The sequence below is a fragment of the Drosophila mojavensis genome, unplaced genomic scaffold (genome assembly GCF_018153725.1).
Source record: "Drosophila mojavensis isolate 15081-1352.22 unplaced genomic scaffold, ASM1815372v1 contig_136, whole genome shotgun sequence".
NCBI classification, from domain to species: Eukaryota; Metazoa; Arthropoda; class Insecta; order Diptera; family Drosophilidae; genus Drosophila; species Drosophila mojavensis.
In genome coordinates, this window is record NW_025318667.1 from 16426758 (window position 1) to 16453538 (window position 26781).

At 39.0% G+C, this 26781-nt stretch overlaps 1 protein-coding gene across 3 annotated transcripts in view; it reads left to right on the top strand.

Annotated features, from left to right (window-relative positions):
- Positions 1-410: 410 nt before the first annotated feature.
- Positions 411-26781, top strand: part of LOC6584000 (protein lozenge) — a 41345-nt gene continuing 14974 nt past the window's right edge. The window contains exons 1-5 of one of the 3 annotated variants that reach the window (XM_044011318.1): positions 418-697; positions 885-1026; positions 5036-5515; positions 5612-5828; positions 24356-24556. In XM_044011318.1, the coding sequence (XP_043867253.1) occupies positions 5144-5515; positions 5612-5828; positions 24356-24556 (790 nt within the window). In that variant the 5' untranslated portion in view covers positions 418-697; positions 885-1026; positions 5036-5143. Of the gene's footprint in view, positions 1027-5035; positions 5516-5611; positions 5829-24355; positions 24557-26781 lie in introns of all 3 variants that reach the window. The other 2 variants (XM_044011315.1, XM_044011321.1) reach the window with 2 other exon arrangements.

Consider the following 26781-nt stretch of genomic DNA (forward strand, 5'->3'; position numbering starts at 1 on the left):
ACGTTTTTGGTTTCGGTTTCGGTTTTTGGCGTGGCTTACGGTTCGTCAGTGGCGCTGCCGCAGACGCAGCCGCCCGATGTTACCGCTGCTGCTGCCGCTGCTGCTGCTGTCGACGTCGACGTTGACGCTGACGGCAACGGCAACGGCAACGGCAGCGACAGGCATTGCGATGTTGTTGCCAGCTGGCTGCGCTGCAGTCGCTGTTGGCGTCGCTGCTGGGACACCACAAGCAAAAACCACTGCTACTGGTTCTCGTGGTAAATGTTAAGCCAAGAAAAAGAATTATATACCCAACGCGGTTGCTTGAAAAACGCAAAAAGAGGCGGCACTCGCACTCCAAAAGGCGGTAGCATCCAGCATCCAGCATCGAAGCATCTCTGCTGCTGCGGCTGCTGCTGCTGCTACTGCGGCTGCTACTGCGGCTGCTGTTGCTTCGTCCTGTTCTCGTTGTCGCCTTTTGCGGCCCGGCCCCACCTCGCACGCTCCTGCGTCCTTGGCCGCCGTCGTGATTATGATGACGCGCCGCTGACTTCGCTGTCGGCGTCGCCAACCGCTCATAGTGGTCGCGTTCATGGTTACCGCAAAAAAATAGTTTAATATCTCCGTGTCGTTTGATTCGATCGCCAGCCAGCCAAAGAGAGCCGAGCCGTTCTCCAAGTGCCACAAAAGCCGCACCAAAACTCAAGCTCAATTTACAGTCGGTTTTATTAATCAGTTGTACGCGCGTGTGTCAGTGTGTGTGTGTGTGTGTATTAGTGTGTGTGCATATTAATGTGCGTGTGTGCGTGTGTACTCATCAAATTGTTATATATCGAATATCATTCAAATATATATAAATATTAAATTCCACGTTCATTTTTTTATTGTGCCCAATTGTGATATAGTTGAAGTCAGATTCTCCTTTTTTTTTCATCATGTAAAATAAACAAAAAATAAATTTAAATAAAAAAAAAGTTTTAACGCTACTTGAAGGATTCAAAACTGAAATACGCCCTATTGGAATATACGCTTAGTGCTAGAAGAAATGTAAGCCAAATAAATAAAATTTATTTAAAGTGAATATATGAAACAGTTGAAATCGATCTGAAGTGATCAAATGATTTGATCCCAAATGCATGCAGTCCATAAAGTAAAAGACCTTGGGTTAAGCTCAATCAATCAGACAGCAGCTCATGGGTTTTGAGTGACCAAAATATCTCTGAGATCGATTTTTCTTGTAACTCTTGTATGAGGAGAAGGGAGTAAATGGGATTTGTGCAATGTCCGTCCGTCATATATATGGTAAGATCTATGGTATCAGGTTATCCTGATAAACTCAATAGGGTCGGTATGAAATTTGGGGATTATATATTTGTATACCTACGCTTATAGGAGGCGTGGCATTCGGATAGATCATCCGTATAATCTTAACGTGGCACACCGCAATTACCTTCAAAATTTTTGATACTTAGCTCCCGAAATATGACAGTTACAACGTTATAGACCCCTAAGAATCCGAAAAAAAATTCGGTATTTTCTAAGCTCACAAAAAGTGGTATATAATTATTTTTCATGCCTCTAAAGTTCATTGGAAAACATTTATTTTACAGCTTTACACTTAGTATTATCAAAAATCATATATTCGCGCCTTTTGAGGGCGTGACTAATCGGAAATGCTATTATGCCGTTATCTCAGATGCTCCGTTACTTAAAATGATACAACAATCTGGAGCTTTTACCTGCGTTGATCCTAAAAAGTTAGAAGATATAGGTTTATCTTGTTTGCCAATAGCCTTCATTAATTTACTTTGATCGTGAATGTATATTATTTTGGGAAAATACTCTGACTAACTTTTGGGGATCATGACGTTACGTAATTGTAATTTGTAATTTATAATTTTTTATATATCTTGGATCCCGAATTTGGCAGCTTGGTTACTGTAGATCCCAGAGAACTGAGTCCAGACGTATTGGAGCAGAGGCCAATCGCTAAAATCGTTCACTTTTACAGTTAGATTTATTCTATAAAATATATATATTAATGCATCTTGAGTGGCTAAGTATAAAAATATCTGTCAATATTTCAGAACTGCCAGCATTTGCAGTTCGTAGACTACGTTTTTTTATTTGAAGTAAAAATTGTCGACTTTGGGCAACCTAATCTAAGCGGAAATGATGATATAATGTACATTTTTACGGACGTGATAGACTACCGAATCAGCGAATTCGTTACTATATTGATATCTTGAGGGCGGTGTATTAGCTGATTTCATGGCTCTGATAATAGCTGAGATCATAGCTCCAAGCAACCTTATGAAGACTGCCCCAATAAGCTGCCATTTGCAATTCCCCTTCCATTTCCATTTGCATTTTGTGCATCAACGCATTTTCCCTCTTTTTGGCCTTCTGCTGTCTGCTGTCTGCTGTCTGCTTTCTGCTGTCCGTTGTCCGTTGTCTGCTCTCTGTTGTCTGTGCTGTTGTTGCTGTTGCTCTGGCCGGTGCCTTTGGCTCGTGTGCCGCCTCTGTGGCCACATATGTCGCCGCATAGTCACTGGACGAGCTGAGCTCATTTGTTGTCCAGCTGCGACCGTTGTGTATGCAAAAATTCAAACGGAAGTTGTAAAAAACGAGTACATATACTACCTACAGATTGTGCACACACATGCAGACGCACACGCACACGCACTCTGTCTGTGTCTGTGTGCGTGTACATAAACAGCAACAAAAATAGTTGTTGCATGGCAATTGCAAAAACAAAACGCAATGCACGGCACGCGTTTCTTTTATATGCAGCTCCAAAAAGTGTGTGTGAGTGTGTGTGCGTGTGTGTATGTGTGATTGCACATTGTTGATTTTTTTTTTTTTTTTTTTTTTTTTTTTGGTGGCCAAACACAAACGGACAACAGCTGGCGCTTTATTATTATCATTTTTATTTATATACAATTTTTTTGTATCTCTGCTTCCATTTCACGTTTTTTTTTTTTTTTTGATGTCCTGGGGATTCCATTAGCACATATTGCAGCTGTAGGCCGCCATCCATCTTAGTTGAGTAGGCCCTCGGCTGGGCTCTCGCCCGTTCGGGGCAGCAGTTGGCCGCAGGCTACGTATTGGCCATGATTTTTAATATTTAATTGAGTTGCGCTCGATGGCGGCAGCTTAAATGCAAATTGTGCGCAAAGGTGCGTGGTCGCACGGTCGTCCACAAGCAGAGCTGCAGCCGTAGACAACACCAACATATTTGCTCTACACACAAATCAAAATGTGACAAGTTTGACCAAAAATCTGTTGCATACTTTTGCGGGCGAACATTTGTGCAAAAAGAAAGTGAGTTGGAGAGCGAGAGACGGCGAGTGAGTGTGCGTCAATGATCTAGCAATATGTGAAGAATTAAATAGTCTTGATCTATGTATTTGTGAACAGAGAGAGAGAGAGAGAGAGAGAGAGAGAGAGAGTGAGTGACACGGAGAGAGAGAGAGAGAGTGGAATTTGTAGAGATTGGAAGATGGAGAGTGAGTGTGTGCTACTGATCCAGGAATTTGTGAAGAATGAAACCCTGCCTAAGTGAAGATTGTGAAGTAAAGAGAGAGAGAGAGTGAGAGGGAGAGAGAGACTGAGAGAATGAAATATGAAAAGAATTGAAGATGGAGAGTGAGTCTATGCCACAAATCTTGAAATTTGTGTAGAATGAAACCGTGTCTCAGTGAATACTGACAAAGAGAGAGAGAGAGAGAGAGAGAGAGAGAGAGAGAGAGAAAAAGATTGAGAGAGAGTGTGTGTCTTTGAAAATGGAATTTGCAAAGAGTGGGAGACGGAGAGTGAAGGTGTATCATAGACTTGTGGAGAATACAACTGAGTCAGATTGATTTATGTATATCTGCAGATTGACCGAGAGAGAGAGAGAGAGAGAGAGAGAGAGAGAGAAAGAGAGAGAGAGAGAAAGAGAGAGAGAGAGGAAGAGAGAGTGAAAGAGAGAAAGTGAAAGAGAGAGAGAGAGACTCATTAAAAATGAGTGGGAGATGGAGAGTAAGTAAGTGTGTGTCATTGATCTAGGAATTTGAGGAGAATGAAGCATAGCCTCATTGATCTATGTATCTTTGTGAAGATTTACAGACAGAAAGAGGTCTCCCTCTTTAAAAATGTAATTAGTGAAAAGTGGGACATGCAAAGTGTTTGATTGATCTAGGAATTTGTGAAGGCTGTGAGACTGATCTATGTATTTGTGAAGATTGTGAGAGATTCTAGGACTCAGACTGAGACAGTCTCATTGATCTTGTATTTTGTGAGCGTGACTAAGCATCAGAGATCTGAAGATTGCAACGGATTTCCGAGTCTTTTTGCATTGTGAGCTTGAGATTGAGTAAGAGTCCCATAAAATGAAGATATGGGGCGATTGAGGCAGAGGCGCATTGAGCTGGACATTTTTGAAGATGGAGACGGAGAGTGCTGTCCCCTGACTAATGTATTTGTGAAGACCAAGACTGAGTGGCTTTAAGTAAAGAATTCGTAAAGAAGAAGACTGAGCAAGGCTTATGGTAAAATGATTTTGTGAATATTGCGTAGAAGAGTTTCTCTGATCGACAAATTTGGAGTCTCTTTATTGATTGAAGACTGTTAAGAAGACTCATTGAACTAGCTTTTTTCAGGATTCTGTGAAGAATGAGTTAAATAAGGAATTTATAAAGATTGAGATGAAGGCAGAGTGTCACTGATCTACGTTTTTGGGATAATTGAAAAAAAGCTTGTTGGGAATTTTATTAAAAAGAGGACGAGAAGATATTGAATTTAACGACTTGTTCCATTCGGCATTTTTGAAAACTGGGAATAAGAAGGAGACATTTGAGATTGGGAATGAGAATGGAATAAGCAATTATTGAAGTTTGAGAATGAAACAAAGTTACTTTGGATTAGGCAGACCCTAAGACAGAGTCTCTTTGTCCATGGACAGAGAGTGCCTTAATGCTCATTTAAGACTCAACTCAACAAGATCATTTAAATTACTGTAAAATGTATAATTCATTTTAATTTAATGTCCATTCCCCCTCCAAACAAATTGCAGATGATCAAGTGCGCGACTCTATGAAGTAGCTGGAAAAGAAATCGAATCGAATCGAGGCCATTAGTAAACATCAATCAAGGACATAAGCTCTTGGTGTTATAAGCAATAATGCACATTTTAGCCGAGGTCAGTTCGACCACTTCAAATCAAACGCATCAGCAGCAGCAGCAGCAGCAGCAACAGCAACAACAGCAGCCAACACAGCAACAGCAACATCCGGCGGCAGCGACAACAACAATAACAACAACGGCCAGCACAACGAAGCGTCGCAATGCAGAGACCAATAACAATAACAATAACAACAACAACAGCAGCACCAACAACAACAATAGCAAGAGCAACAATAACAACAACAACAACAACAGCAAGTCAGTGGACACAAGTCCGTACCTGACGCCCGAGAATCTGATCGAGCGCACTGTCGACGTCCTGCTAGCCGAGCATCCAGGCGAGTTGGTCAAGACGGGCTCACCCCACATAGTGAGTATGGCGACGAAGAGGAAGAGCTCGGGGCAGAAGAAGATGATGTTAATCTTATGCACTCATAATACTCCTGTTATCCCCATCCCCCTCCAGGTGTGCACCACACTGCCCACGCACTGGCGCTCGAACAAAACGCTGCCGATCGCCTTCAAGGTGCTGGCCCTGGGCGAGGTCATGGACGGCACCATTGTCACCATACGCGCCGGCAACGATGAGAACTTCTGCGGGGAGCTGCGCAACTGCACCGCCGTCATGAAGAACCAAGTGGCCAAGTTCAATGATCTGCGCTTCGTGGGACGCAGCGGCAGGGGTGAGCGAGAATTCCAATAAATTTAATACCCATTGCATCCTTTGAAAATGGAAAATCAGTGTATAATGGTCTTTAAACTTGATTACATTGGGAGAGTTGGCAGAAAATGTGGGTTAAGAGGGGCATCCCGTACAGCACCAAGAGCAAACATTTGTTGCGGGTTTTTGGAAAAATATTTTATATACTGAGGGCCAGTGAAAGTAAGGCATGTCTGAACAAGCTCTTATTTTTTTTTTTTTTTTTTTTTTTTTTTTGTATTCCATTAGTGCACAGAATATTTGGTCATGTAATAATAGTTTTGGTAATATTTAGATGCCACATTTAAATTTTAAATATACTTATACAGTTGAGTCTCGAGTCTCGCTTAATCGAAAAGAATTCTATCCGCTTGAATGAAATTCGGACTCAATAATTCTCGATAATTTTAATTTGTGTGTAAATCGAGAAAAAAATTATTCCCTTTAAATTTCGAATTATCGTGATTTTACTGTATATATTTAATTTTCAATTCATGATCATTTCCCAAAATGAGATTCATCTTTTAAAGATCGGCTGCATTTCTAGCTTAAAAAAAAAAAAGGAATTGAATAAATAAATAAAAAATATTTGCATATATTTATATTTAAGGTATGAATATATGGGCAATAAATAATAAGTTTGATTTTAGCTTCTATTAATTTGGTAATTTTTAGGATTTATTGAATTGAATTTATGATTTGAGGCACGCTTGATCTGAACTTATTTGTTTGTTTTAACTATGACTTACAATCTATTTATATCTATTTATAGTTAGCTTCAATACGGTTCCCTGTAATATATTAAAGGTTACTACATCATGTCCCTAATTAAAATTTGAAGAGCTCTACCAAACGAGCATATATCGATTTTTTTAGGAACTCTATATTTGTATATATATTATTATATTCGTAATTTTTTCTTGACTCATCTTCAAATTATTTTTATATTATTTATTTATTTATTCATTTTTATTTTTATTTTATTTTTTTTCCAAATTTAGAATTTCAAGTTTCTACAGTACATATATTGTATATTGTATTGTAGTATATTGTTTAGAAATCGATATTTATCGAAATTATAGCCCTATGGCGATTTAAGTGTTACGCACTAGACATTCATTTGTATATGATAATCTTATATAGTAATAGTAATAATGGTAATATTAAATATATACCTTACCTAGATCAACATAAACACAAGTATATCGGTGCAAGAATAGCGCTCTCTTTATCTAACTACATATCTTAGTTGTAAATACTCTATCTCTCTCAGCCATCTCAACTGAACAAAGTCCCAAACTTAATTTTGCTGCATCCGATCTAATTATTTTGTATACCAACTCTCATAACCGAAACCAGAAAAGGTTTTTTTTTATTTTTCTTTTTAATTTTGTTATTTTTTTCAAAGTTTGTAAAGTTTGCGCTGATTGTCCGATTGTTTGTGGAGAAAGCACCTGCTAAGTAGCGCTCATTAGTGGAAGTACGAAAGGCCATAAAGTTCCAGAGAAGAAGTTCTTGGCTCTTAACTGCCGCCGCTGGCGTTGGCCGTCGCTCTCGGATAATCCCATTCAGCGTATCATTTGGCTTGATTGTCTGCTTCCTGTCGACGCCCCAGGATACTTGTAGCATATTGCCATCGGAATATGTATTCGCTATTCATATCGCCACACGCCACGCACCACCGCATAGATCAAAAGCGGCGGGCAAACTTTTTGGCTTGGCTTCCGTTCATATTGCGCTGGGGGCCCGTGGGTCGCGGGCCTTCTTCAGTCTCAAATCTTGGGCTGGCGTCTGTCTGGATTTGAGCTCCTGGTTTTCTCTGCTGCGACTTCTTTCGACTGCGTCAACAAATAAGATAAGTAGTCTGTAGTTAATTTTTATATGTCTATTCAGGGGGCGCCGCCTTGACAATTGTCAATTTTCTTCGCATATTTTCTGTTCCTGGTGTGCATGTGTGTGTGTGTGTGTGTGTATTTTTTTCGCGTTTCTTTTTTGGTGGCGTTATTGCTGTTCATTTCGTCAATTTATCACGAAAGCAATTTAAAAATCAAATCGAGGGTGACAGACGACATACTGTGATAGAATTTTTTCCTCGCCAATGATTTGGCCGTAGCCCTTGGCCCATAGCCCTAAGCTCTCAGCCCTGGGCCACGGTCGAACCAAATTAAATCAGCGTAACTGTTTATTCAAATCCCCAAACATGGGCTAACAACGGCGACAGCAACTTTTACTTTTCCTTCAACATTTTCTTTGCTTTTCTTTTCTGGTTTTTTTTTTCGCCTCCTTTGGTTATTTTCTTGCAGTCTTTATCATTTCGTCAAGTTATTTTTCTTTTTTACTTGCCGTTGTTGTTGTTGTTGTTGTTGTAGAGGGCGTAATTTTCTAGATCCCGGCATGTTTAAGTGCGCGCTTTGCCGCGGCATTTGACAATTTGCTCATTAAGTTTGTCTGACCCCAACCTGTCGCCAGACGTCGACGTTTGGGCCTGAGCGCCATGGCCAGGCTTTGCCTTTTGGCCTTTTTTTTTTTTTTTTTTTTTTACTACTGGCACGGCGTATGAGAGTTTTCAGCTCTCTCTCTCCCTCTTTCTGTGTCTCTCGTTCTCTCGTTCCGTCACCCTCGTCAGCTTCGACAGATTCTTGTTGGCATTTTTAAACGTTTCAAGTGGCAAATAATTCCTTGGGATTTACTTGCAAATCTTTTTTTAAACATTTGATTATGGGACCCGGTTACAGTTACGCTTCGATCGCCGCTCGCCCAAGCTCATTTCTTACTAATTACCAGAAAAAAAGTAAAAGAAGAAATTGAAAGCAGCGGCAAATGTTATACAAATGGATTTACATTATCTGGCAATGCTATTGGTCCTTCTATTTTTTTTTTTTGGTTTTTTGTTTTTTGGGACTCATTTCATGAATTTTAATGCGCTACAAAAGGATTACGTGGGTCAACTCCACAGAGCTCACTCCGGGCTTCATGTTTGTAAATATTTGCTTAATTTCAATTAGCAAACAAATGCAAATCCCTTGTACTAGAAAAAGTGATGCGTGCAATTGCTGTTGCTGTTGTTTTTGTTGTTAATGTCATTGTTGTTGTTGCTGTTGTTGTCTGCTCAGCGTATTGTTGCTACAGCTAATGCCACTTGCAGTTGTCAAGGCTTCAGCTACGAAATGCCTTTTCCCACCTCCATCTGGTCAGCTACGAATTATGTTTGTGCAGCATTTGCTTCGCTGGATATTCAAGCGCTTATCGAGGGCTGCTAATGAAGTAACCGACAAACGAGTGCAGCTTTATCAATTGAATGTAGCCAAGCGACAGTAAGGCAGCAGTGAGTGAGCAGATTGTCTGCCTAAGTAGAGTAGTCGGTTCTGGAGAGCTATAACCAGTTGTGAATTCTAAGGCTCCAGCTCTGTGAAAAATCATTTTGATTTAGGCTTTTTCCATGAAAACAAATCAAGATCTAAACGTACAGAAAGCTTTTAAATGCGAGACATTTTCATCAAGGCATTCAAATTGTTTACAGAATCTAGCTTCATGCATGACTCACTTGAGCTAAAGCAGACATCAATTAATTTTATGGCGAAAAATGCCAAAATAAGTCCAAAATTATCGATTATCGAATTGAATAAGAAGAATGCATGCAGACATACATATTATGGCAATATAAACTTATATAGGCCAACTTTTGCAACAGCCTTCGTTATTGTTCTACACAATCTCCAAACAAACTAGACTCGAAACTGATGTAGTAGTTCATATCGATTGTAGATAATATCGATTTATCTATATATAAGCTAACTTTTGAAACTGCCCTCGCTGTATTTATACACAATCTCCAAGCTACATATATATAAATCAATAAACAAATCAAATGGAAACTCATATATGTAGTAGGGAATATCGATACTAGGGCATATCGATAATAGGAAATACCTATATATGTATATGCGAACTTTTGAAACTGCCCTCGCTGATCTGCCAAACTACCAGCATAACAAACAAAAAGAATCAATGCATTTAATAATATATAAGCAAATGATATGATATGTTATCATGTTATATATTATATATCTATAGGTAAACTTTTGAAATAGCCCTCGTCGTGTCACATTGAACAATCTTTAAGCTATCAGCTCAATAAATAAACGATATCTTAATCATAATATATTATAAAACAATCTATATCTATAAATATATTGTACAAGCAATATATAGAAGAGGAAAACTTTGCGAACCGCCCTCGCTGCAGCACTTGCATCGTTTTGGGCTTGAGGTTGGGCGTGGAGCAGTCAGTGGCAGGAGTCGGGAGTTGCTTTTGCATTTTTGTCCACTCGTAATTTTAATGATGTGTTCTATGCTGCGTATGCGTAATGTGGGCGCAATTAGATAAAATGGTGGCGCATCGACTGTTGCAACAGCAACAGCAACAGCTGCCATTGCAGCTGCAGCTACAGTTGCAGTTGCAGTTGCAGCAGTTGCATTCAAGCGGAAACTGAATAATCCACACACATGGGAAATGCATTTGGCCGTTGTCTACTAATGAATTAAAATCTTCTGGACGGCAGCACGGCAGCGGGGTAGGCCGGGCACATGTAATTATTGTTGCTATGTGTATGCATGTAAATGAGATGTGCGCTGCATGTTGCACATGGCTGTGTAAGCACATTGAAGTGCATTACTAAAGTGCATTAGCAGCAGCAGCAGCAGCAGCAGCAGCTGAAGTTGAAGCATAAGCAACTGTAGCTTAGTTTCTTCCTCCTCCTCCTGCTGCCTGCTCCCTGCTCCTCCTGCTCCTCCTGCTGCTGAATTTGCAATAATATGTTAATTAACTGGAGTTTGGCGCTCGCTCCGATTATGGCCTGCTTATCGTTCAGTTGATTCTGACGCCTTGCCACTTGAGCTATAAGCTCTCACTCTCTCACTCTGCGCCTCACTCTGGTCCGAGTACAGTTGCGTGGCTGGGCCAATGCGGCTTCATGGCCATGATAATGTCTCCACGCCTCAGCTGCAATTCATTAGTTAAGTGCATTTCAGACCAATGCACCCGATGCCAAATATTTGGTCTTCATACTTAATTAAGTTAGCAAGTGCTCAGCATTCACAGTCCAACGGTAAATACTAATCGAAATTATTAATGTTGGTAGTTAAGCAGTTCGATTTTTTTTTTATTATTGTATATACATATATATTGTAAGAGAATAATCATAGATAATAATATATTGATATAGGCTATGTTTGTACAGCATGCAATGAAATTTGGATACTATTGCAAATTTCCGTCAAATACTTTATTCCGAACCCATTTGACACTGATGCTGCTATTAAATGTATGATATTAAATAAATCATTGGTGAATAAATTCCAATTTTTCATATTACTAAAAAGCTTTTCAAAGTTTTTCAAGTTAGATTAATTTTAAAGGAATTGAAGGAGTGAATAGTACTATTTCATTCTGATCTTTAACGATTATTTACGAATTTTATTTTGTGTATACATAAATAAAATAAAAATTCTCGTATTTGGTTTATAAATAAAATAATATTATATTTTTTTACTTTAAATATTACCATTAAATAGTTTTACAATTTTTGTATTAAAAACAATTGTTGAATGTTACTTATAAACAAATAATATTTGATTTTTTTTTTAATAATAAACAATTTTACAATGTTTGTTATTATAACAAATTTTGTATTTTATTTATAACAAATAATATTACATATTTTTTTATAATGTTAACAATTACCAATTTATTCATTTTTTTTAATTATTAAAATTGTAGTATTATATTTATAAATAAAATAGTATTAAAATGTTTGTTTATGAATAATAATTAGCAACTTTGGTAATTAAATAATTTCTTTTAACTTTTTTTCATATTAACAATTTATATTTGGTAAATTTATATATTTTTTATTTAACAAATTGAATTTTTGGTAATTAATAATTTATAATTTATTTATTCAATGATTTACACTATTTTTTTAAAAAAAGATTTGATCCAACATGATAAGATATTATATAATTTGGGAAGAAGTATCGAAGCATTGGCAATTAATATCCAAGAGCTTCTTTGAGGATTTTGCTGGCCACGTGAAAAGAATTTGGGTTGTAGCATCGAATAAGAGCTTCGTAAAAAATTGATTTTACTCCAAAAATTATAAGATATATTTACGTACATATAGTGAAAGTGTATAGAAGAACGCATTTCAAATATTTTAAGATAGTCGAGGAAGTAAAAAGTATTAACTGAAAGTAAAATAGTTTAGATTTGGTTAGATTTTCGAGAACTACCTTTACTTTTACCTTTAATTTGAATGAATCAGTATTTGTGTGTCTTGTGAGTCATGTAGGACTAATTAGATGCGCATAAGATTGATTAGGGCTCCCCTAGAGCTGAGATGATGTATATACATATATATAATATATACATTATGTAAGTGCGTATATCCGGAGTGCTTGAATTATTGAAGTGGGATGCCTATTTAAGACATTTGTTTGACCTCCGCAATGGTATGCCAAGTTTCGGGGCTTTGAGGAAATGCGCCGGCAGCGGCTCTAAGCTTCAGAGTAAACAATATGTTGGCATATACTTATTTTTGGGGCGTATTCCGCTACGTTGGCTTTTCTCAGCCATCTTCCAGCTGCCATCTTAAAGCTTCCGGCATCCATTAAACTTCATTAAAAATTAAATATGCGCCACAGTGTTGGCAGCGCTGGCAGCTGCCATCTGGCAGCGGGCAACGACGGGCAACTGTTAACTGGGAAGTGCCTGACGTATATTTTTTTTGTTTCTGTTCTTTTTGTATTTTGTTTGTTGGCTTCTTTGTGTAGCAAATGCTATTTTTGGGCGCTGCGCTGGGCGTGGCTGGTTGATCTGCTCTTGATCCTAAGCGACAGCCGCCCACTCATTGCCTGTTGCCCAGGCTGGTGGCTGTGGAACCCTTTTAGCATAGCACACACACATCAATTTGCTGCCTGGAAATGCTTAAGACTTTTAATGAGATGAGGGCGAAATTTCATTATTAAGTTGCCTGGGGACTGGCACGGCGTCAGCCCAAGATGCCTTGGCTAACCCCATCTCCCACCTGCCGCGCGCTCTCTCTCTCTGTCACTCTCCCCAGCTGCCACCCCTCCTTTCTCTCTCTCCCTTTCTCCCGGCCTCCCTCTGCTTGACTGGGTGTGGTTGCGAACGGTAACCTCGTTAAGCTTAATTAATAGCAGCAATGTGATAAACACCCGGCCAAAATGGTTGCACTGAGGCCGACGTCGCCATTTTGTTCGCCCGGCGACTGGCAAAGTTTTGCCAGGTGTCAGCTACAGTGAGAGAGTTGAAAACTGGCATCTAGCCGTCAACTGGGGCACACTTTATTTTCGCTTCTTCTTCTTCCAGTTGTTGTTGTTTTTTGTTTCTCTAATGAGCCAACGTCGACGTCGCCTTGGGTCGCCTCGCGTCGCGTCGCGTCGCTGCTGGCGCTGACATTTGACAGATTTGCAACGCAGCCGCTTAGCTTAGCTTACATTATTGCAAAACAGTTTTCTTCTGGCATTAGACGGCCTGAAGCTGGGCGATTTCCATGAAGACATATATATACATATATGTGTATATGTATATGTATACAAAGTGACACAGAGCACTTTAATAAACTCGCGCGAAGAGCTTCAAAGTTGCATTTATGACTGTTTAGGATAAGCGCCAAATGGATTCAGCTGCAATCGCTAAATATAGCAAAATTTTTTAAATTTGGTGTTTTATTTTTAAAAATAAATAAATATATATTATTTTAAATATGTCTGAAAAATAAATATTATGGTTTTGATTAATGATTATACATTACTGTATATATATATATTTATTCATTAATTTTTTTATTATCCGTTATTTATTTTATATTTATGTATATATTTGCATTTCTTATATTTATATTTATCTACAAATATATATATTTATCTTCCATTTATATTTTTTTTTTTTTTTATAACTTAATATATATATTTAAAAAAAATATTTTTTATTAACTTTTTTATTAAAAAAAATATATATATATTCATATTTAATATATTTTTTGTATTTTTTTTACTTTTGAAGTTTTTTTTTTTTTTTTTTTTTTTTGTAATATTATTTTTATAAATTTTATTTGTATAGTAGCTTCTTCTTCTTCTAGCCTTTTTTTTTTGCTTCAAAATTCCGTCAAATACATTTTTGCCACTTTAAGCTGTATATAACGGCTTTTTAACTGTTATTTATGCCATGAAAAATTCATTATTAAATAACTTCCGGTTTTCATGACCCAATGCAAGAAAACTTTTTAAAGATTGCATGAAGCCAACGAGCTGTAAAAAATTGCTCGCACTCAATATTCCTCTATTGTGTTGTTGCAGTAAGTTAAAAGAACGCGAGGGAATACTATTTCGAGAATACCGTGTATATTAAACATATCGAAACACAAGTAAAAAAAATCGAAATCAATCCTCTACTTATAGAAAACCATCTGGCAGTCTTGAGGAGCACGCGTGATATCGATAATCATCGATATATTAAAGAAGATAATATCTTCTGGATACATATCGACATCATGTCTACTTCTCAGGCTTTGATAAGCTCCTATGTATACTATCTGCCATCTTTTACTATTAATCGGCGAAATATGTCGATAATTATCGATTTTGATAAGACTTAAGAGCTGTGATGACTCTGGCATATTATACAACTACATTTTTTTTTTTTGTGCTGGTCAACTGCATTGTTTTGGCACTGGATCTGGTAGAGCTGCATTTCGATGGGCTATGGTCTTTAATTAAAATACCTATTGGTCAGGGTATTAAAGCGTCATTGTGTGGTTTATTAAAATTCAGGTCTGCTTGTTTGTTTCCTCATAATATTTGTTTGCGGACCATTGGTGACTGAGAGAGATTGTTTGTTTCTGTGTGTGTGAGTGTGTGTGTGTGTGTGTGTGTGTGTGGGCACGTTTGGTCGGCTGGCTGTGTTGGCTGTGTTGCCTTACATTCCTTGTCGCTTTAGCATTTTGGCTAGCAGAGGCAGGCGAGTCAAAGGCGGCGAGCTCGCTGCAAATATTTGCTGAGGGACAAGTATGCGCAATTAAAATTTGATTTAATACAAAAGTACATATACACACGCGCGCAAGCACACACACACACGCACACTCAAACAGTGAGCAATACATACACAAGTTTGTTTGTTTGATTGTTTGTTTGTTTGCATGTTTGCAGTTGGCATACAGTATCCAATTTCCGAAATTACTTGCGCATCATCAGTTGAAAATTCCTTGAGTATCGAATGGAATTTAATTGAAGTCACGATTTCCACAAATTTTAGCAATTTACAAGCACGCACACACATAGACGCTGCCATAACACACACACACACACACGCACACTCACACATGAGCTTAACATAAATAAATCAGATAACACATTAACACTTCTTTCTGGAGATGTGCCCCAGCCCCGAGCCCAGTCCACCGGCTCGTATAAGTATATATTTGGGTTCTTCGTCTCCGTTTGATGTTGACGAATCCTGTGTCGTCCTTCGTCCTCCGTCGCTCAGTTTGATGTTGAATTTTTAATTTTCATTAACATTTGCAGCCTTGAGTCAGCCCTTATGCCACGCCAGGCCCATGTATGCCTGTGCATGTGGCAGCTGAGCGGAGCAGGAGCAGGAGCAGGAGCAGGAGTAGGAGAAGGGAGCAGGGGGCGGCCAGCGTCTGTTGTGCCACGTCTTGTTGCTATTTTTGGTGTTGCTGATGCTGAGCATGGTGGTGGTGGTGCTGGTGTTGCTGTTGGTGTTGGTGTCGATGGTGGTGCTGCCCATGCTCGGTGGTGGCAGCTAGTGTCCTTCGCCTACACTCACAATTAGTATTTGCAATGGGCTTAATTGATATTTGTATAATGAAATGTGTCATGGGCTTTTCTTGCCTGCCCGCATCGGGTCACAGGTGGCGAGGCATCCAGCACACAAGCTGAGAGGTGGCCAGAGAGAGAGAGAGAGAGAGAGAGAGAGAGAGAGAGAGAGAGCACAAGAGCAGCACAGCTGCTTTTGACAGTCTTCCAGCTGGAAGACAATTAAATGGCTTAGCTCAAATCATTTGATGAAACCGGAATAGCGATTCATTGATGAGAGCATAGAATTTGATGTGCAGATTCTTCACTTTACAATAAGAAATAAATTAAATTAAAATAAAATAAAATAAATTTACTTTTCAAGATCAAAGCAATTAGCTTACATCCAGTGTTCGTCCTCGTTCGTCCGCGTTCGTCCCTTCCTCTATCCGTCTGTATAACGTCTGTCTCTTGAAGCTGGCGATTTCGAATTTGTAGTATTTAATTGTCAGTTCTCTCATCTTATCATCATCGTAGCAGCATACCAAGTCGGGATATACTCTATCAGCTAGAGACTTGATATTTGGAATATATGAATATATATATGTATGTATACGTATATGTAGTCGAGTCTCGATAGTTTGTACTCCGCTAAATCGCGATAAATTGAAAAAAAAAAAAAATAATAATAATAATAATAATAATAATAAATAAATAAATAAAAATTCTATTCCCTTGAAAGAAATTCGTTCTCAATAATTTTAATTTCTGTGTAAATCGAAAAAAAAAAAAAAAAAAATAAATAAATAAATAAAAAACTGATCCCCTTGCCATTTCGAATTATCGGGTTTCTACTATATATAAATATATATGTATATTCATAGTTAAAAATAATATTTATTATCTTACCAAGTTGTGCAGCCTCCTCTTTGCCATTTATGATTTTGAGCAGAGAGATTTGTAATTATAATTATTATAATTTAATGCCGTTATCTAGATGCTTTCGCAACAACTTCGTTACACTCCCTATTGTTGCCGCTTATCGTGTGAAATGTTAACAAATTGCTTTGTAGGCCCTTCTGTTGGCCATGTTGTGTGACCCTCTGGCTGAGAGACATAAAAGACAAAGCCGCAATCAATGCGTCTGGCCCAGAGGCCGGCCAAAGGGAAGCAAACAACAAATAAATTTGTTGTGTTATTTTGTTGAAGCTGTCGCTACATTTTATTGTTTGTCGTCTGTTTAAAATGCGATAAATTAAATTAAATAGCGAGAGATGGCGGAACAGGGGCCGAGATCAAGACCGGGACCGGGACGATGGCCAGGTCCTGCTTTTTGGGAGTCACTTGGCTGCGGGCGCTTTTATTTAGCTACTTACAGATTATGTGACATTTATTGTTCACGCTTAAATCTTGAAAATTGCAATTTAGCGGCCTTTGGCTGCTGCTCCCCGTTGGTCATTTTCAAGCTCTGTGAATCTACATTTTGGGCACTGTCTGGGGTTGGGGCTGGCGCTGGCGCTGGGGTTGGGCCTGAGGGCTGTTGGACCTGATGGGCGATTGCTTATCAGTCAGCCAGCATCGGGGCCAGCGCTGCCGTCGGCCAAGGACATTGTTTGCCATTGGCAAAGCTAAGACGGAATTATGTCCTTGGCAGCGTCTGCTTTGTTACTTTTTGCCTTTGCTTTCGCCATTGCTTTTTCCATTGCCATGGCCATCGTCTTTGGGTTTATCGTGAAAGTCGCATTGCTTCTTTCTTGTGCCGCCGCACAAATGTCTCGAGTTTCCGTTTTAATAAACGTCGATTCCGGCTTCCTGTTTGCTGGCATCGCATTCTCGCCATATCAACTCGTATATTTAGCGAGAAAACCCACCACCAGCAGCAGCAGCGGCAGCAGCAGCAGCAGCAGCAGCAGCTATGCCAGCCGACTGATTCAGGCCAAAGTAATTGCTGGTAGCATCGTGTCGCGTCTGCTGCGTCTTCATTTATTGCCAATATAATATTTGACTTTGCTGGAAATTTAATTTCCTTTTTGGCTGCTGCTGCTGCTCTTGCTCCTGCTACTGCTGCTGCTGCTGCTGCTGCTGCTGCTGCTGCTGCTGCATTTCGTCTGTGGTGGCATTTGGGCAATTTGCGCGTTCGCATCATTGGCAGCAACAGTCGACAACAACAACAACAACAACAGCAGCAGTAAAAGTCAACGTCACTGACACTGCCCTTGGGCCATGTATTACAAATCGGGTTAAACGGCTGCCAAAGAACAAAACGGATGTCAGCATAACAAAAACAACAATAACAACAAAAACAACACTGAGAGCAAAAAAAAAAAAAGCAGCAAGTGTCGCGCTAAAAAGGGTTAAAATTTATGATTATTAAACCATGCCCTGAACCCCAACATCCAGCCTCCACCGCCAACCGCCTCCTCCATCTCCGCCCTCACATTAGTGAAAGCCAACGGCAAAGCGGCGACAAATGCCAAAAGCTGAAAACAACAAATGTATCACGAGCACAAGCCAAACAGCAAAAGAACAGTTGGCTACCCTTTTGCCGAACGTGAAATACCCTAAGTCTATGGCTAGATGAGGGGTATCTGTCTTTGAGCAAAAGCTAGCTGCTAAGGCAGAAGATGACAGATAATATATTCATAAATATATGGTAACTATTGAGCTTTGCTCACTGCCCAAATGGTCTAAGTATACTTCACTCAAACTCATAGGATCAAATATATATGTATTTATATCGATTTCATGGGAAGTAAGTATCGAAGAGAACTCAAAATATTAAAAAAAAAAATATTTTACATGTTCTGAGCTAAATAAAAAACAATTTCGCAAAGGAATTTATGAGCATTTCGAGTAGGTTACACTTCGAGTGCTCTAAATTGCATAATTTTATGTTAGTTTACATTTCTAGCTAACATAGGAATTGCATACATGCAAGTTGTTTCCGAGAAATGTAAATGATTAAATTGTATACAAATATTTGGTTTTATATTTATATTTTTTGAATAATTAGCTGCTTTATGCTTGGCTCTCCCAGAGGCCCGACTTTAAAGTGGTTTACCAACGCATATGATACCTATAGTTATAGCTATATATTAACTATGTATGTAAAGTTGGAGAAATAATGTTCGAATTTGTTTCACAGTTAATGAAGTACTTGGGTGCTTTAATAAGATTTATAATAAACACAAAATATTAGTCTCAAGGGAAAATAAATTAAATTATTAAAAAATTAATTAATCAATTTTCATTATATTAAATATAATTACGGAGTGAATTAAATTATTAAAAACCTAATTCATTAATAATTATTAATACGGAGTGAGTAATAATATTTTATTGATGCAAAACCCAAACCAAAAGACTTTATTATTATATTAGCTATTTTTAATTTTATATTTAAAATAAATAAATTTATGCTAACTTGAGCAATACTCAGTACTAAAAATATTTCTGGGTTAATTTATAACTAAATATGCAGATTTTTGCTCTATATCGATCTATGATATAGTCATTATAATTTCATTGTAATTTAATTATAATTATAAATGCATTATAAATCAATTCATTTGTCAATTGAAACCCTTTTGCCCGCATCAAAATGTATATACCCACTTGGACACAAACGCAAAGAGGGAAAACGGTTAGTGGAAATCGAAAAACTCTAAGCTGGCAGTTATAAAGCGTGTGGCGCTCGGGTAGCTTGGGCTGGGCTGCCCTGGCCTGGGCTGGGCTGGGTTGGGCTGGGGGGCCGAAGTGAAGACAGAAAGAAAGTGCAGCGTTTTCGTTGGCAAAACGTATAAAATAAACATATGAATATTTATGCCAGACAGAGAGGAAGCTGGGCGGGGTATGGACAGAGCCCGGAGAGCTGGTGGGAGAGAATGAGGCACAAGAATAAGAAACAGTGAAAAGTCTCGAATTTTCGTTTAGAGCGTGTTGTTTTAAAGCTACTTGAAATGCAATTTGTGAAGGAAGTGCAGAAAAATGTTCTGAGATGGGATGAGGTAGACAGAGAGAGAAACAGCGAAAGAGAGTGAGACGGGTAGATAGAAATATATGTATATAGATAGGGCAAGAAAGAGGCACAGGAGAGAGAGAAAGCAAAATAAATGTGTAGAGGAAAGAGATATGTGCAAGAGATAAAAGAGTGAGAGGGAGAGAGAGATGGAGAGAATGAGAAAAGAGGGAAACGAGCAGCGAGAAAAATAATGAGAGCTGGAGAGGAGGAGAGAGATAGAGAAAATGAGTGTTAAATGTGAAAAGAGAAATATAGGGAAATGGAGAATGATAGGGATAAAAACAGCAAAACAGAAAGGAGAAAGAGAAAAAGTAAAGACATGCAAGACAGAGAGAGAGAGAAAGAGATTGATAGAGAGAGATAGAGAAAAGGAAGAGAATGAGATTTATATATACAGAAATAGTGAGTAATATAAAGACACAGAGAGAATTTAAAGTCATAGAGGGAGACCAAGGGCAGTAAAAAGTACTGGCACGTTCAAAAAATATGTTTATGCTGAAAATTATTGGCGTATAAATCGGATTACACAACCCGAATGGGATTTTTATTTGCAATAAGTTGTTCAAGTCTTTTCAGCTAGCAAATAAAATAAGCAAACGAAATCTAAAGAATTCCACTGCTCGAGATTGCCGGCAAATTCCAAATATTTGGGGTCAACAGTGTCTCCCCATAATGAGCCCGCCTTGGTCGAAAATAAAAGCAAACTCAGGTCCGGCTGCAGCTTGAAGTCTGCTGAGAGGCGATTTAATGCACAGGTCGTATTAAGTCTTTGTTAATCTGCAGAGATTCGCTCAAAGTTCTGTCCCCCGCCCTGCCACGCCCTGTCCCACTCTCTCTCTCTCTCTCTCTCGCTGCTTGCTGGCAGTTCCATTAAACGTTCCATGGGCATTAGGCAAAGTGTTAAAATTATGATCTGTTAAGTGTCTAAATACGCACACAGAGCCAAGATGTGCGACTGCTTAATAGATGATGCTGATGCTCGTTGCTCTGTGTGTCTGTGTGTGTGTGTGTGTGGTGGGGTGGCTGGGGTGGCTGGGGTGGTGGGGTAGTTGGGGCTGGTTTCGTTTGTGCCAACGATGGAGGGTTGTCCACTCATTCATTGAATGCCGCCGTTGGAGTGTGTATTTAAAATGTCATTTTGTTGTCAACCTCAGACTTCTTGTCTTATGTCAAATTATAATTATGGCGCCATGCTACTAACGACATTAACACAACAGAAGCAGTAGCAGGAGCAGCAGCAGTAGCAGGAGCCGTAGCAGCAGCAGCAGGAGCCGTAACAGCAGCAGCAGGAGCAGGAGCAGCCGTTTGGGGGCTGCTGGGTTGTGTGACGACAGTGCCATTAAATTGCCTATGCGCAGTATGCGAACCCTCTTGGCACTGACTATGGCAATGGCTCTGGGCTTTGCTTCTGGCTTCATTATCAGCATCGAAAGTTAAAATGCAGACGAGCCAGCGGCAAACGTAACATTTTCTATTACACTTGGCAAAATTGTAACGTTAAACGTTTGAAAAACTTTGTTTTAAAATCACTTAGCGTCTGCTTCACACACACACACACATACACACATATACGCGCGAGCACACACACACATGCATAGTTGAAAAGGGTGCAGAGCTTTTCTCGTCGCTGTCGCCTTTTGCAAAGTGGTGATAATTTTTGCTTTGTTGCGAAAATTACAGCATTTTAACCCGGCTTCTGGCTGCCTGTCAGCCAGCAGCCAGCATCCTGTTACGTCCCAGCTCCCTGTTCTCCACTCCTGCTCCCCATTCTCATTTTCTTGCTCATTCTTTGCTGTGCTCTCCTTTGGTTTGCAACGGACGCGACTTGTGTCGACTTTTAATGGTTTTCATCTTATTAGCAGCAAAGTTCTTTGCCGCCGTCGCCGTTGCCGTTGCCGATGCCGTTGCCTTTTGTTGCCACGCCCATGCCCACACCCACACCCACGTCAGTGGGACAGTGCACAAAATGGCTAACAGCAACAGATTTATTTGCAATATTTGCTCATTTGGCAAAACGCCGTCGACGCAACATTCAAGTCTTTTGTCTTAGCCACTTTGTGCCCCATCGGCCTGTCGTCTCGCCTGGCGTCTGTTGGCTGTTGGGTGTTGGGCTCTCCTTTAGCTTACCACTTCGTTAGTTTGTTGACGCTTGCTGTAGCTGCTGCCACGCCCTCTCGCCAAAAACCAACTACCCATGGCCGCTGCTCGCTTGTTGCTCGCTCGCTCGCCTACGACTTGGGCTGGCTGTGTGGGGCGCATAATTAAAAAAGTTTCATTTCATTTTGTTGGTTTTCTTGGTTCGTTTCGTCTGTTTATGTTCATTTGTTTTCTTGTGTAGGTTTCTTGGGTTTTCTTCTTGACTGCCGCATGCCTTACACCATTTGCCGCCTCCCGCCTCCCGCCTCCCGCCAGCCGCCTGCCCCCCTGCCTTCTGCCACAAGCAGGCAATATATTTGTTGGCCGACCCACGCTGGAACTTGGGTGGCTCCACTCCTCTTGTTGTTACCGCCCCTGCCCTAATGATTGCCGCCCTCCAGCATTTTTTGCATGCTTCGTTTAATTTAATATTAATCTAAGAACTTTGTTTGCTCTTCGCGTGTTATTCGTGTCCTTCTGCAGCAAAAACTTGCAAATGAGTTACGGTCTGGCCATGTTTCCGATAGGCAAACAAAACATCACTCCCATCATCAGCGAGAGTCACTCTCCCATGTGGTTAACTAAGTCAAGTTTCGCTCATGAGTGGAAGTGTGTGTGTGTGTGTTTGTGTGTGTGTGTTATAGCTGATCGTCGAATATGCCAATAATGTTTTTTAGCAAATACTTGAATTATACATATGTATGTACGTATGTATGTATGTCTCTATACATCAGTCTGTAGATTAAAGATTTCGCTTACTCTACGAGCTTTGAAAACTATTTTAGTTCAATGCACGTTTTGATTTTTGTTTATAATATATTTAAAGAAACGAGCTCTTTATATGATTTGCTGTATATATTTTTATATATTGTAAATATTTATGCTCTTTTTGTATGTATAATTTTTTTTTTTTCATAAATTTGAAATTAAGAAAGCCAATTTATAATATATTTTTATATAAATAATTTTATTTGAATAGATTTTTATTGTGTTGTTGTGTTTGTTTAATTTTTCTTATAATTAAAATAAAGAACAACAAATATCATAATAGAAATTTATATTTGCTAATTTTCTAATATTTTCATTCGAAAATAAAAGGTTGTAGAATTTTTTTATTGATTAATATCTGGAAAAAATATTTTAAAATGATTTTTCTTGGTTTTTATATTTTATTTTATTTTTTATTATTTTTGTTTTGTTTTAAAAAATTTAATTTTATTATTCTTTTATATATATATATTTTTTTTATTAGTTTTACACACTTACACTGTATATACTGTATACTTAACAAATGTTATAGTTTCTTTTTAAAAAAAATTTAATTTCTTAATAATATTTTGAATTCTATGGTAGCAGTATTTCTAGAATTTTTAAGAATTCTTCAAATTTTCTTTAGTTTTCTTATTTCGGTGCTCAAAACACAAAATCCTAATATTGTTAAGGTATACCTTTAAAAATTATATATATTTTTCTGTTATGAAATTCTATATTTTAAAGATTTCCCTATGTTTTCATAAATTATCTCATAAAAAAAACTATATGCTAACTAAACTATATACATTTAGTACTTAGTTTATATGAATACATATGTTGTCACTTTAATATTGTGTCGTATACCTAGTATTTCTAAAAGTATTTTCACAGAGAATTTCTATAATTTCGTCTCAAAAGTCGCACTCAATTAGCCTAGCTGAACTGAGATGAGATTGAGTGTTCGTTCGGACAAGGTTAAACGCTTCAGCCTCAGCTAAACATTCATATTTGCTGATTAACTCATGCGTTTGGCATTCAAAGTGTTTGCGCCACGCATTTCGTATTTGCGCCCCTTTTTCGAATGGCAGCTAAGGAGTGGAGTGGAGTGGAGTGAGCGATGTCAGCGATTGCGCTGGGAAATGGCATTTTCATTCTTGTTCACAATTCGAAAGTTCATGCCTTATGAATATTTCAAATATTTCAAGTTTTTGGTCTGGGCGTGGGCGTGGGCATGGGCGGGGGTGTGGGCGACAGCCCCGGGGGGTCCATTGACGTGCTGGCTGTTACTCTGGCAACTCTGGCATGCGCAACCACTATGTAGGGTTGCCATGCCAAAGTTACTTAATATTGCAGTTCACTGTCTGACCAATGCATTTGCTAACAATCAGACAAACACACACATACACACACACACACACCCAGACACACCTCCGAACGTTGCCTGGTTAATCAATCAGTTCAATCATTCAATCATGTATTGTCTGCGCGGCTGCTGTGTTTAGTTAATGATGATGCTGCATCAGTTCGGAGTGACTTGGCCAATTCAGTGCGGGTTAATTGAGCGTGAGGCATGCTGCACATGCCACATGCACTTCAGTTCACGAGTGCATGCGATATAATTAAACAACAGGCAGAGCCTCTGGAATGGGTTGGATAGACTTGGATTTCGATTTCGATTTGCTTTAAATCTTGTTTTATACCCAAATCACATACTCAATCCCTCCCATCCTCTCTCTCTCTCTCTCTATCTCTCTCTCTTTAAGGTAAGAGCTTTACGCTGACAATTGTCATCTCAACGAATCCGATACAGATCGCCACCTATACGAAGGCCATCAAGGTAACGGTAGATGGGCCACGTGAGCCACGCTCGAAGGTGCGCCATCAGGGCTTTCATCCGTTCGCATTTGGACCACAGCGTTTTGGCCCGGATCCACTTATGGCCGGATTACCCTTTAAGTTGCCAGGTATGTAAGCCGCTTTCCTCCTTCCCTCAGACACCCCTCAGTGCCCCCAGGCGCCACGCTGCTCGTTAGGCCAGGTATTGATGTCGTTACGCACGATAAGCCTTAATCATTTGTTTATAGAAACATGTCTATTCTAAGGGTTAAACAGCAGCGTGGGGCGCATTAGCTTCATCTACTCCATCTGCCCAGAGGCAACGGAGAGTTTTTTATTAAAAGCGGATTAGATTACTTTATTACGAAACTCAACTGATGACAGGCAATTAGATATGCCTAGCTGTAAATTTGGCTATTATCCAAGTCAAATGCCAATAAATGGATTAAAGGATTGATAAATAAGAAGAAGATTTACATTGCATGAAATGGAAATCGATTACACTATAGAACGTATTTAAGAGTTGGCTGCATCAACATTCACTTGGACTCTACTTAGATGCCACTAGAAGAGAGAAGTCTGATTAAGTGTGCTCAGAAAGTAGCAGACTATAATATCAGACCTATAAGTGATTTAGTACTTAATGAAAGGAGAGTATATTTCTATAAGGAAGGTGTATAAATATGGACTTGGACTCTTGCTTAAATCCACGAGCTTAGACAGTCTTAGTCTCTTTAGAAATAATCAGACTTATAAGAGGTGGTGATTTAGTAACTTATGAAAGGAAAATAGATTTCTGTATAGAAGGTTCATAAATTATGCACCTAGACTCTTGCTTTATTCCAGGAGACAGTCTTAGACTCCTAGGAAGGAATCATTCTATATTATTGGACTTAAAAGTCTTGTGTTGAGGTAGTACTGTATGAAAGCGGAACTGCTTAGGGGATGTATAAATATGGACTGTTGTTAGATTCCACGAGTTGAGACAGTTCCTAGTCTTTTAAGAGATAATCAGACTTGTCACTGTCTGCCTCACTAGACAGACTTGCATAAGTTTATGAAAGGAAAATAGATTTCTGTATGGTGAAAATATGACTGTTAGACTGTTGTTTGATTCTACGAGCTTAGAGACTAGGGACTGTAGTTCCTTAAGCATACACGAGTATGTAGTGTTAAGAGAAAAGAGTTAGAACTCTTGATTGAAGCAGAACCATATTCAACTTTTCTGTAGGGCTTTCGATTCGGGGCGCAAGGTATACAATTCGTCATGTAGGTGTATATGTGCTAAAAATGTGACACTGGATTTTCTACAGTATTACAGCCGGAAAGTCGGGATTTATATTTGTAAAATTAACGACTAGATTACATTTTATATTCTCTATTAATATGAGTATTTGAAAAACAAATAGAAAATTTGGAAAAAATTGAAAATTTAGAAAATTCGTAAATTCAAAAAAAAAAAAAAAAAAAAATTTTTGAAATTTTGGAGCTCTAAACTGGAGCAGTTAAGTTACTGTAGACTTCTGAGTCCTGTTTGCAGACCATTAATGAGTATTATGAAGTCGGTGGCGCCCTACTGCAAAGGCTTTACTTGTTCCTATGTTCCTATCAATATAATTATGAGATGCATTGCTCTACTTGACACGCTAACTGCATTGTCAAGAATTTATGATGTCTTGACAGCAGCCAGAAGACATTCATGACGATAGAAACTTTAGAGTGCCAACATCCACATTAACTCTACCACCTAATCTCGCTACAAATACTCTACCTTTTTGAGAGTTCAGGGGTTTTTTAGTCATAACCAGTTTTCGCTGGCACTCGTCGTCTTAGAGCTGTAGCTCCGTGCTGGATGGCAGCTATCATTAACAGTCGAAGGACATTAGCATACGGACGATGACAAATGCGTGCTCAGTCAGGCGCCGGGTCCTGGCGACAGGCGTGCTAACAGATTCGCGCTGCCTTTTTGTTAAACCCCAATGCATCTGTTTGCCCTATTTATGCGCCCATAATGACACACACACACACACACACACACACACACACACGCGCGCATACATAGGGAGAGAATAGAGGCGACAATTATATAACAAAACAACAGCTTGAAAAATCCATTAAAATGATTTTAATCCTTTAACGAGTCACAAAACGGCAGCGGCAGCGGCATCAACTTCGACTCGCACAATTCGAAGATGAGCAGCAACCCCCGAGCCATCAGCCGGAGTCACCTCCCCGCAGGCAACCCTTAGCAATCAGCAGCAGCAGCATCAGGCGTAGACTTAAATTATTTTAAAGCGCGCGGCGCGACTGTTGCAACAATAAACACGCGATATAACCAGACTGCGAACAAGGA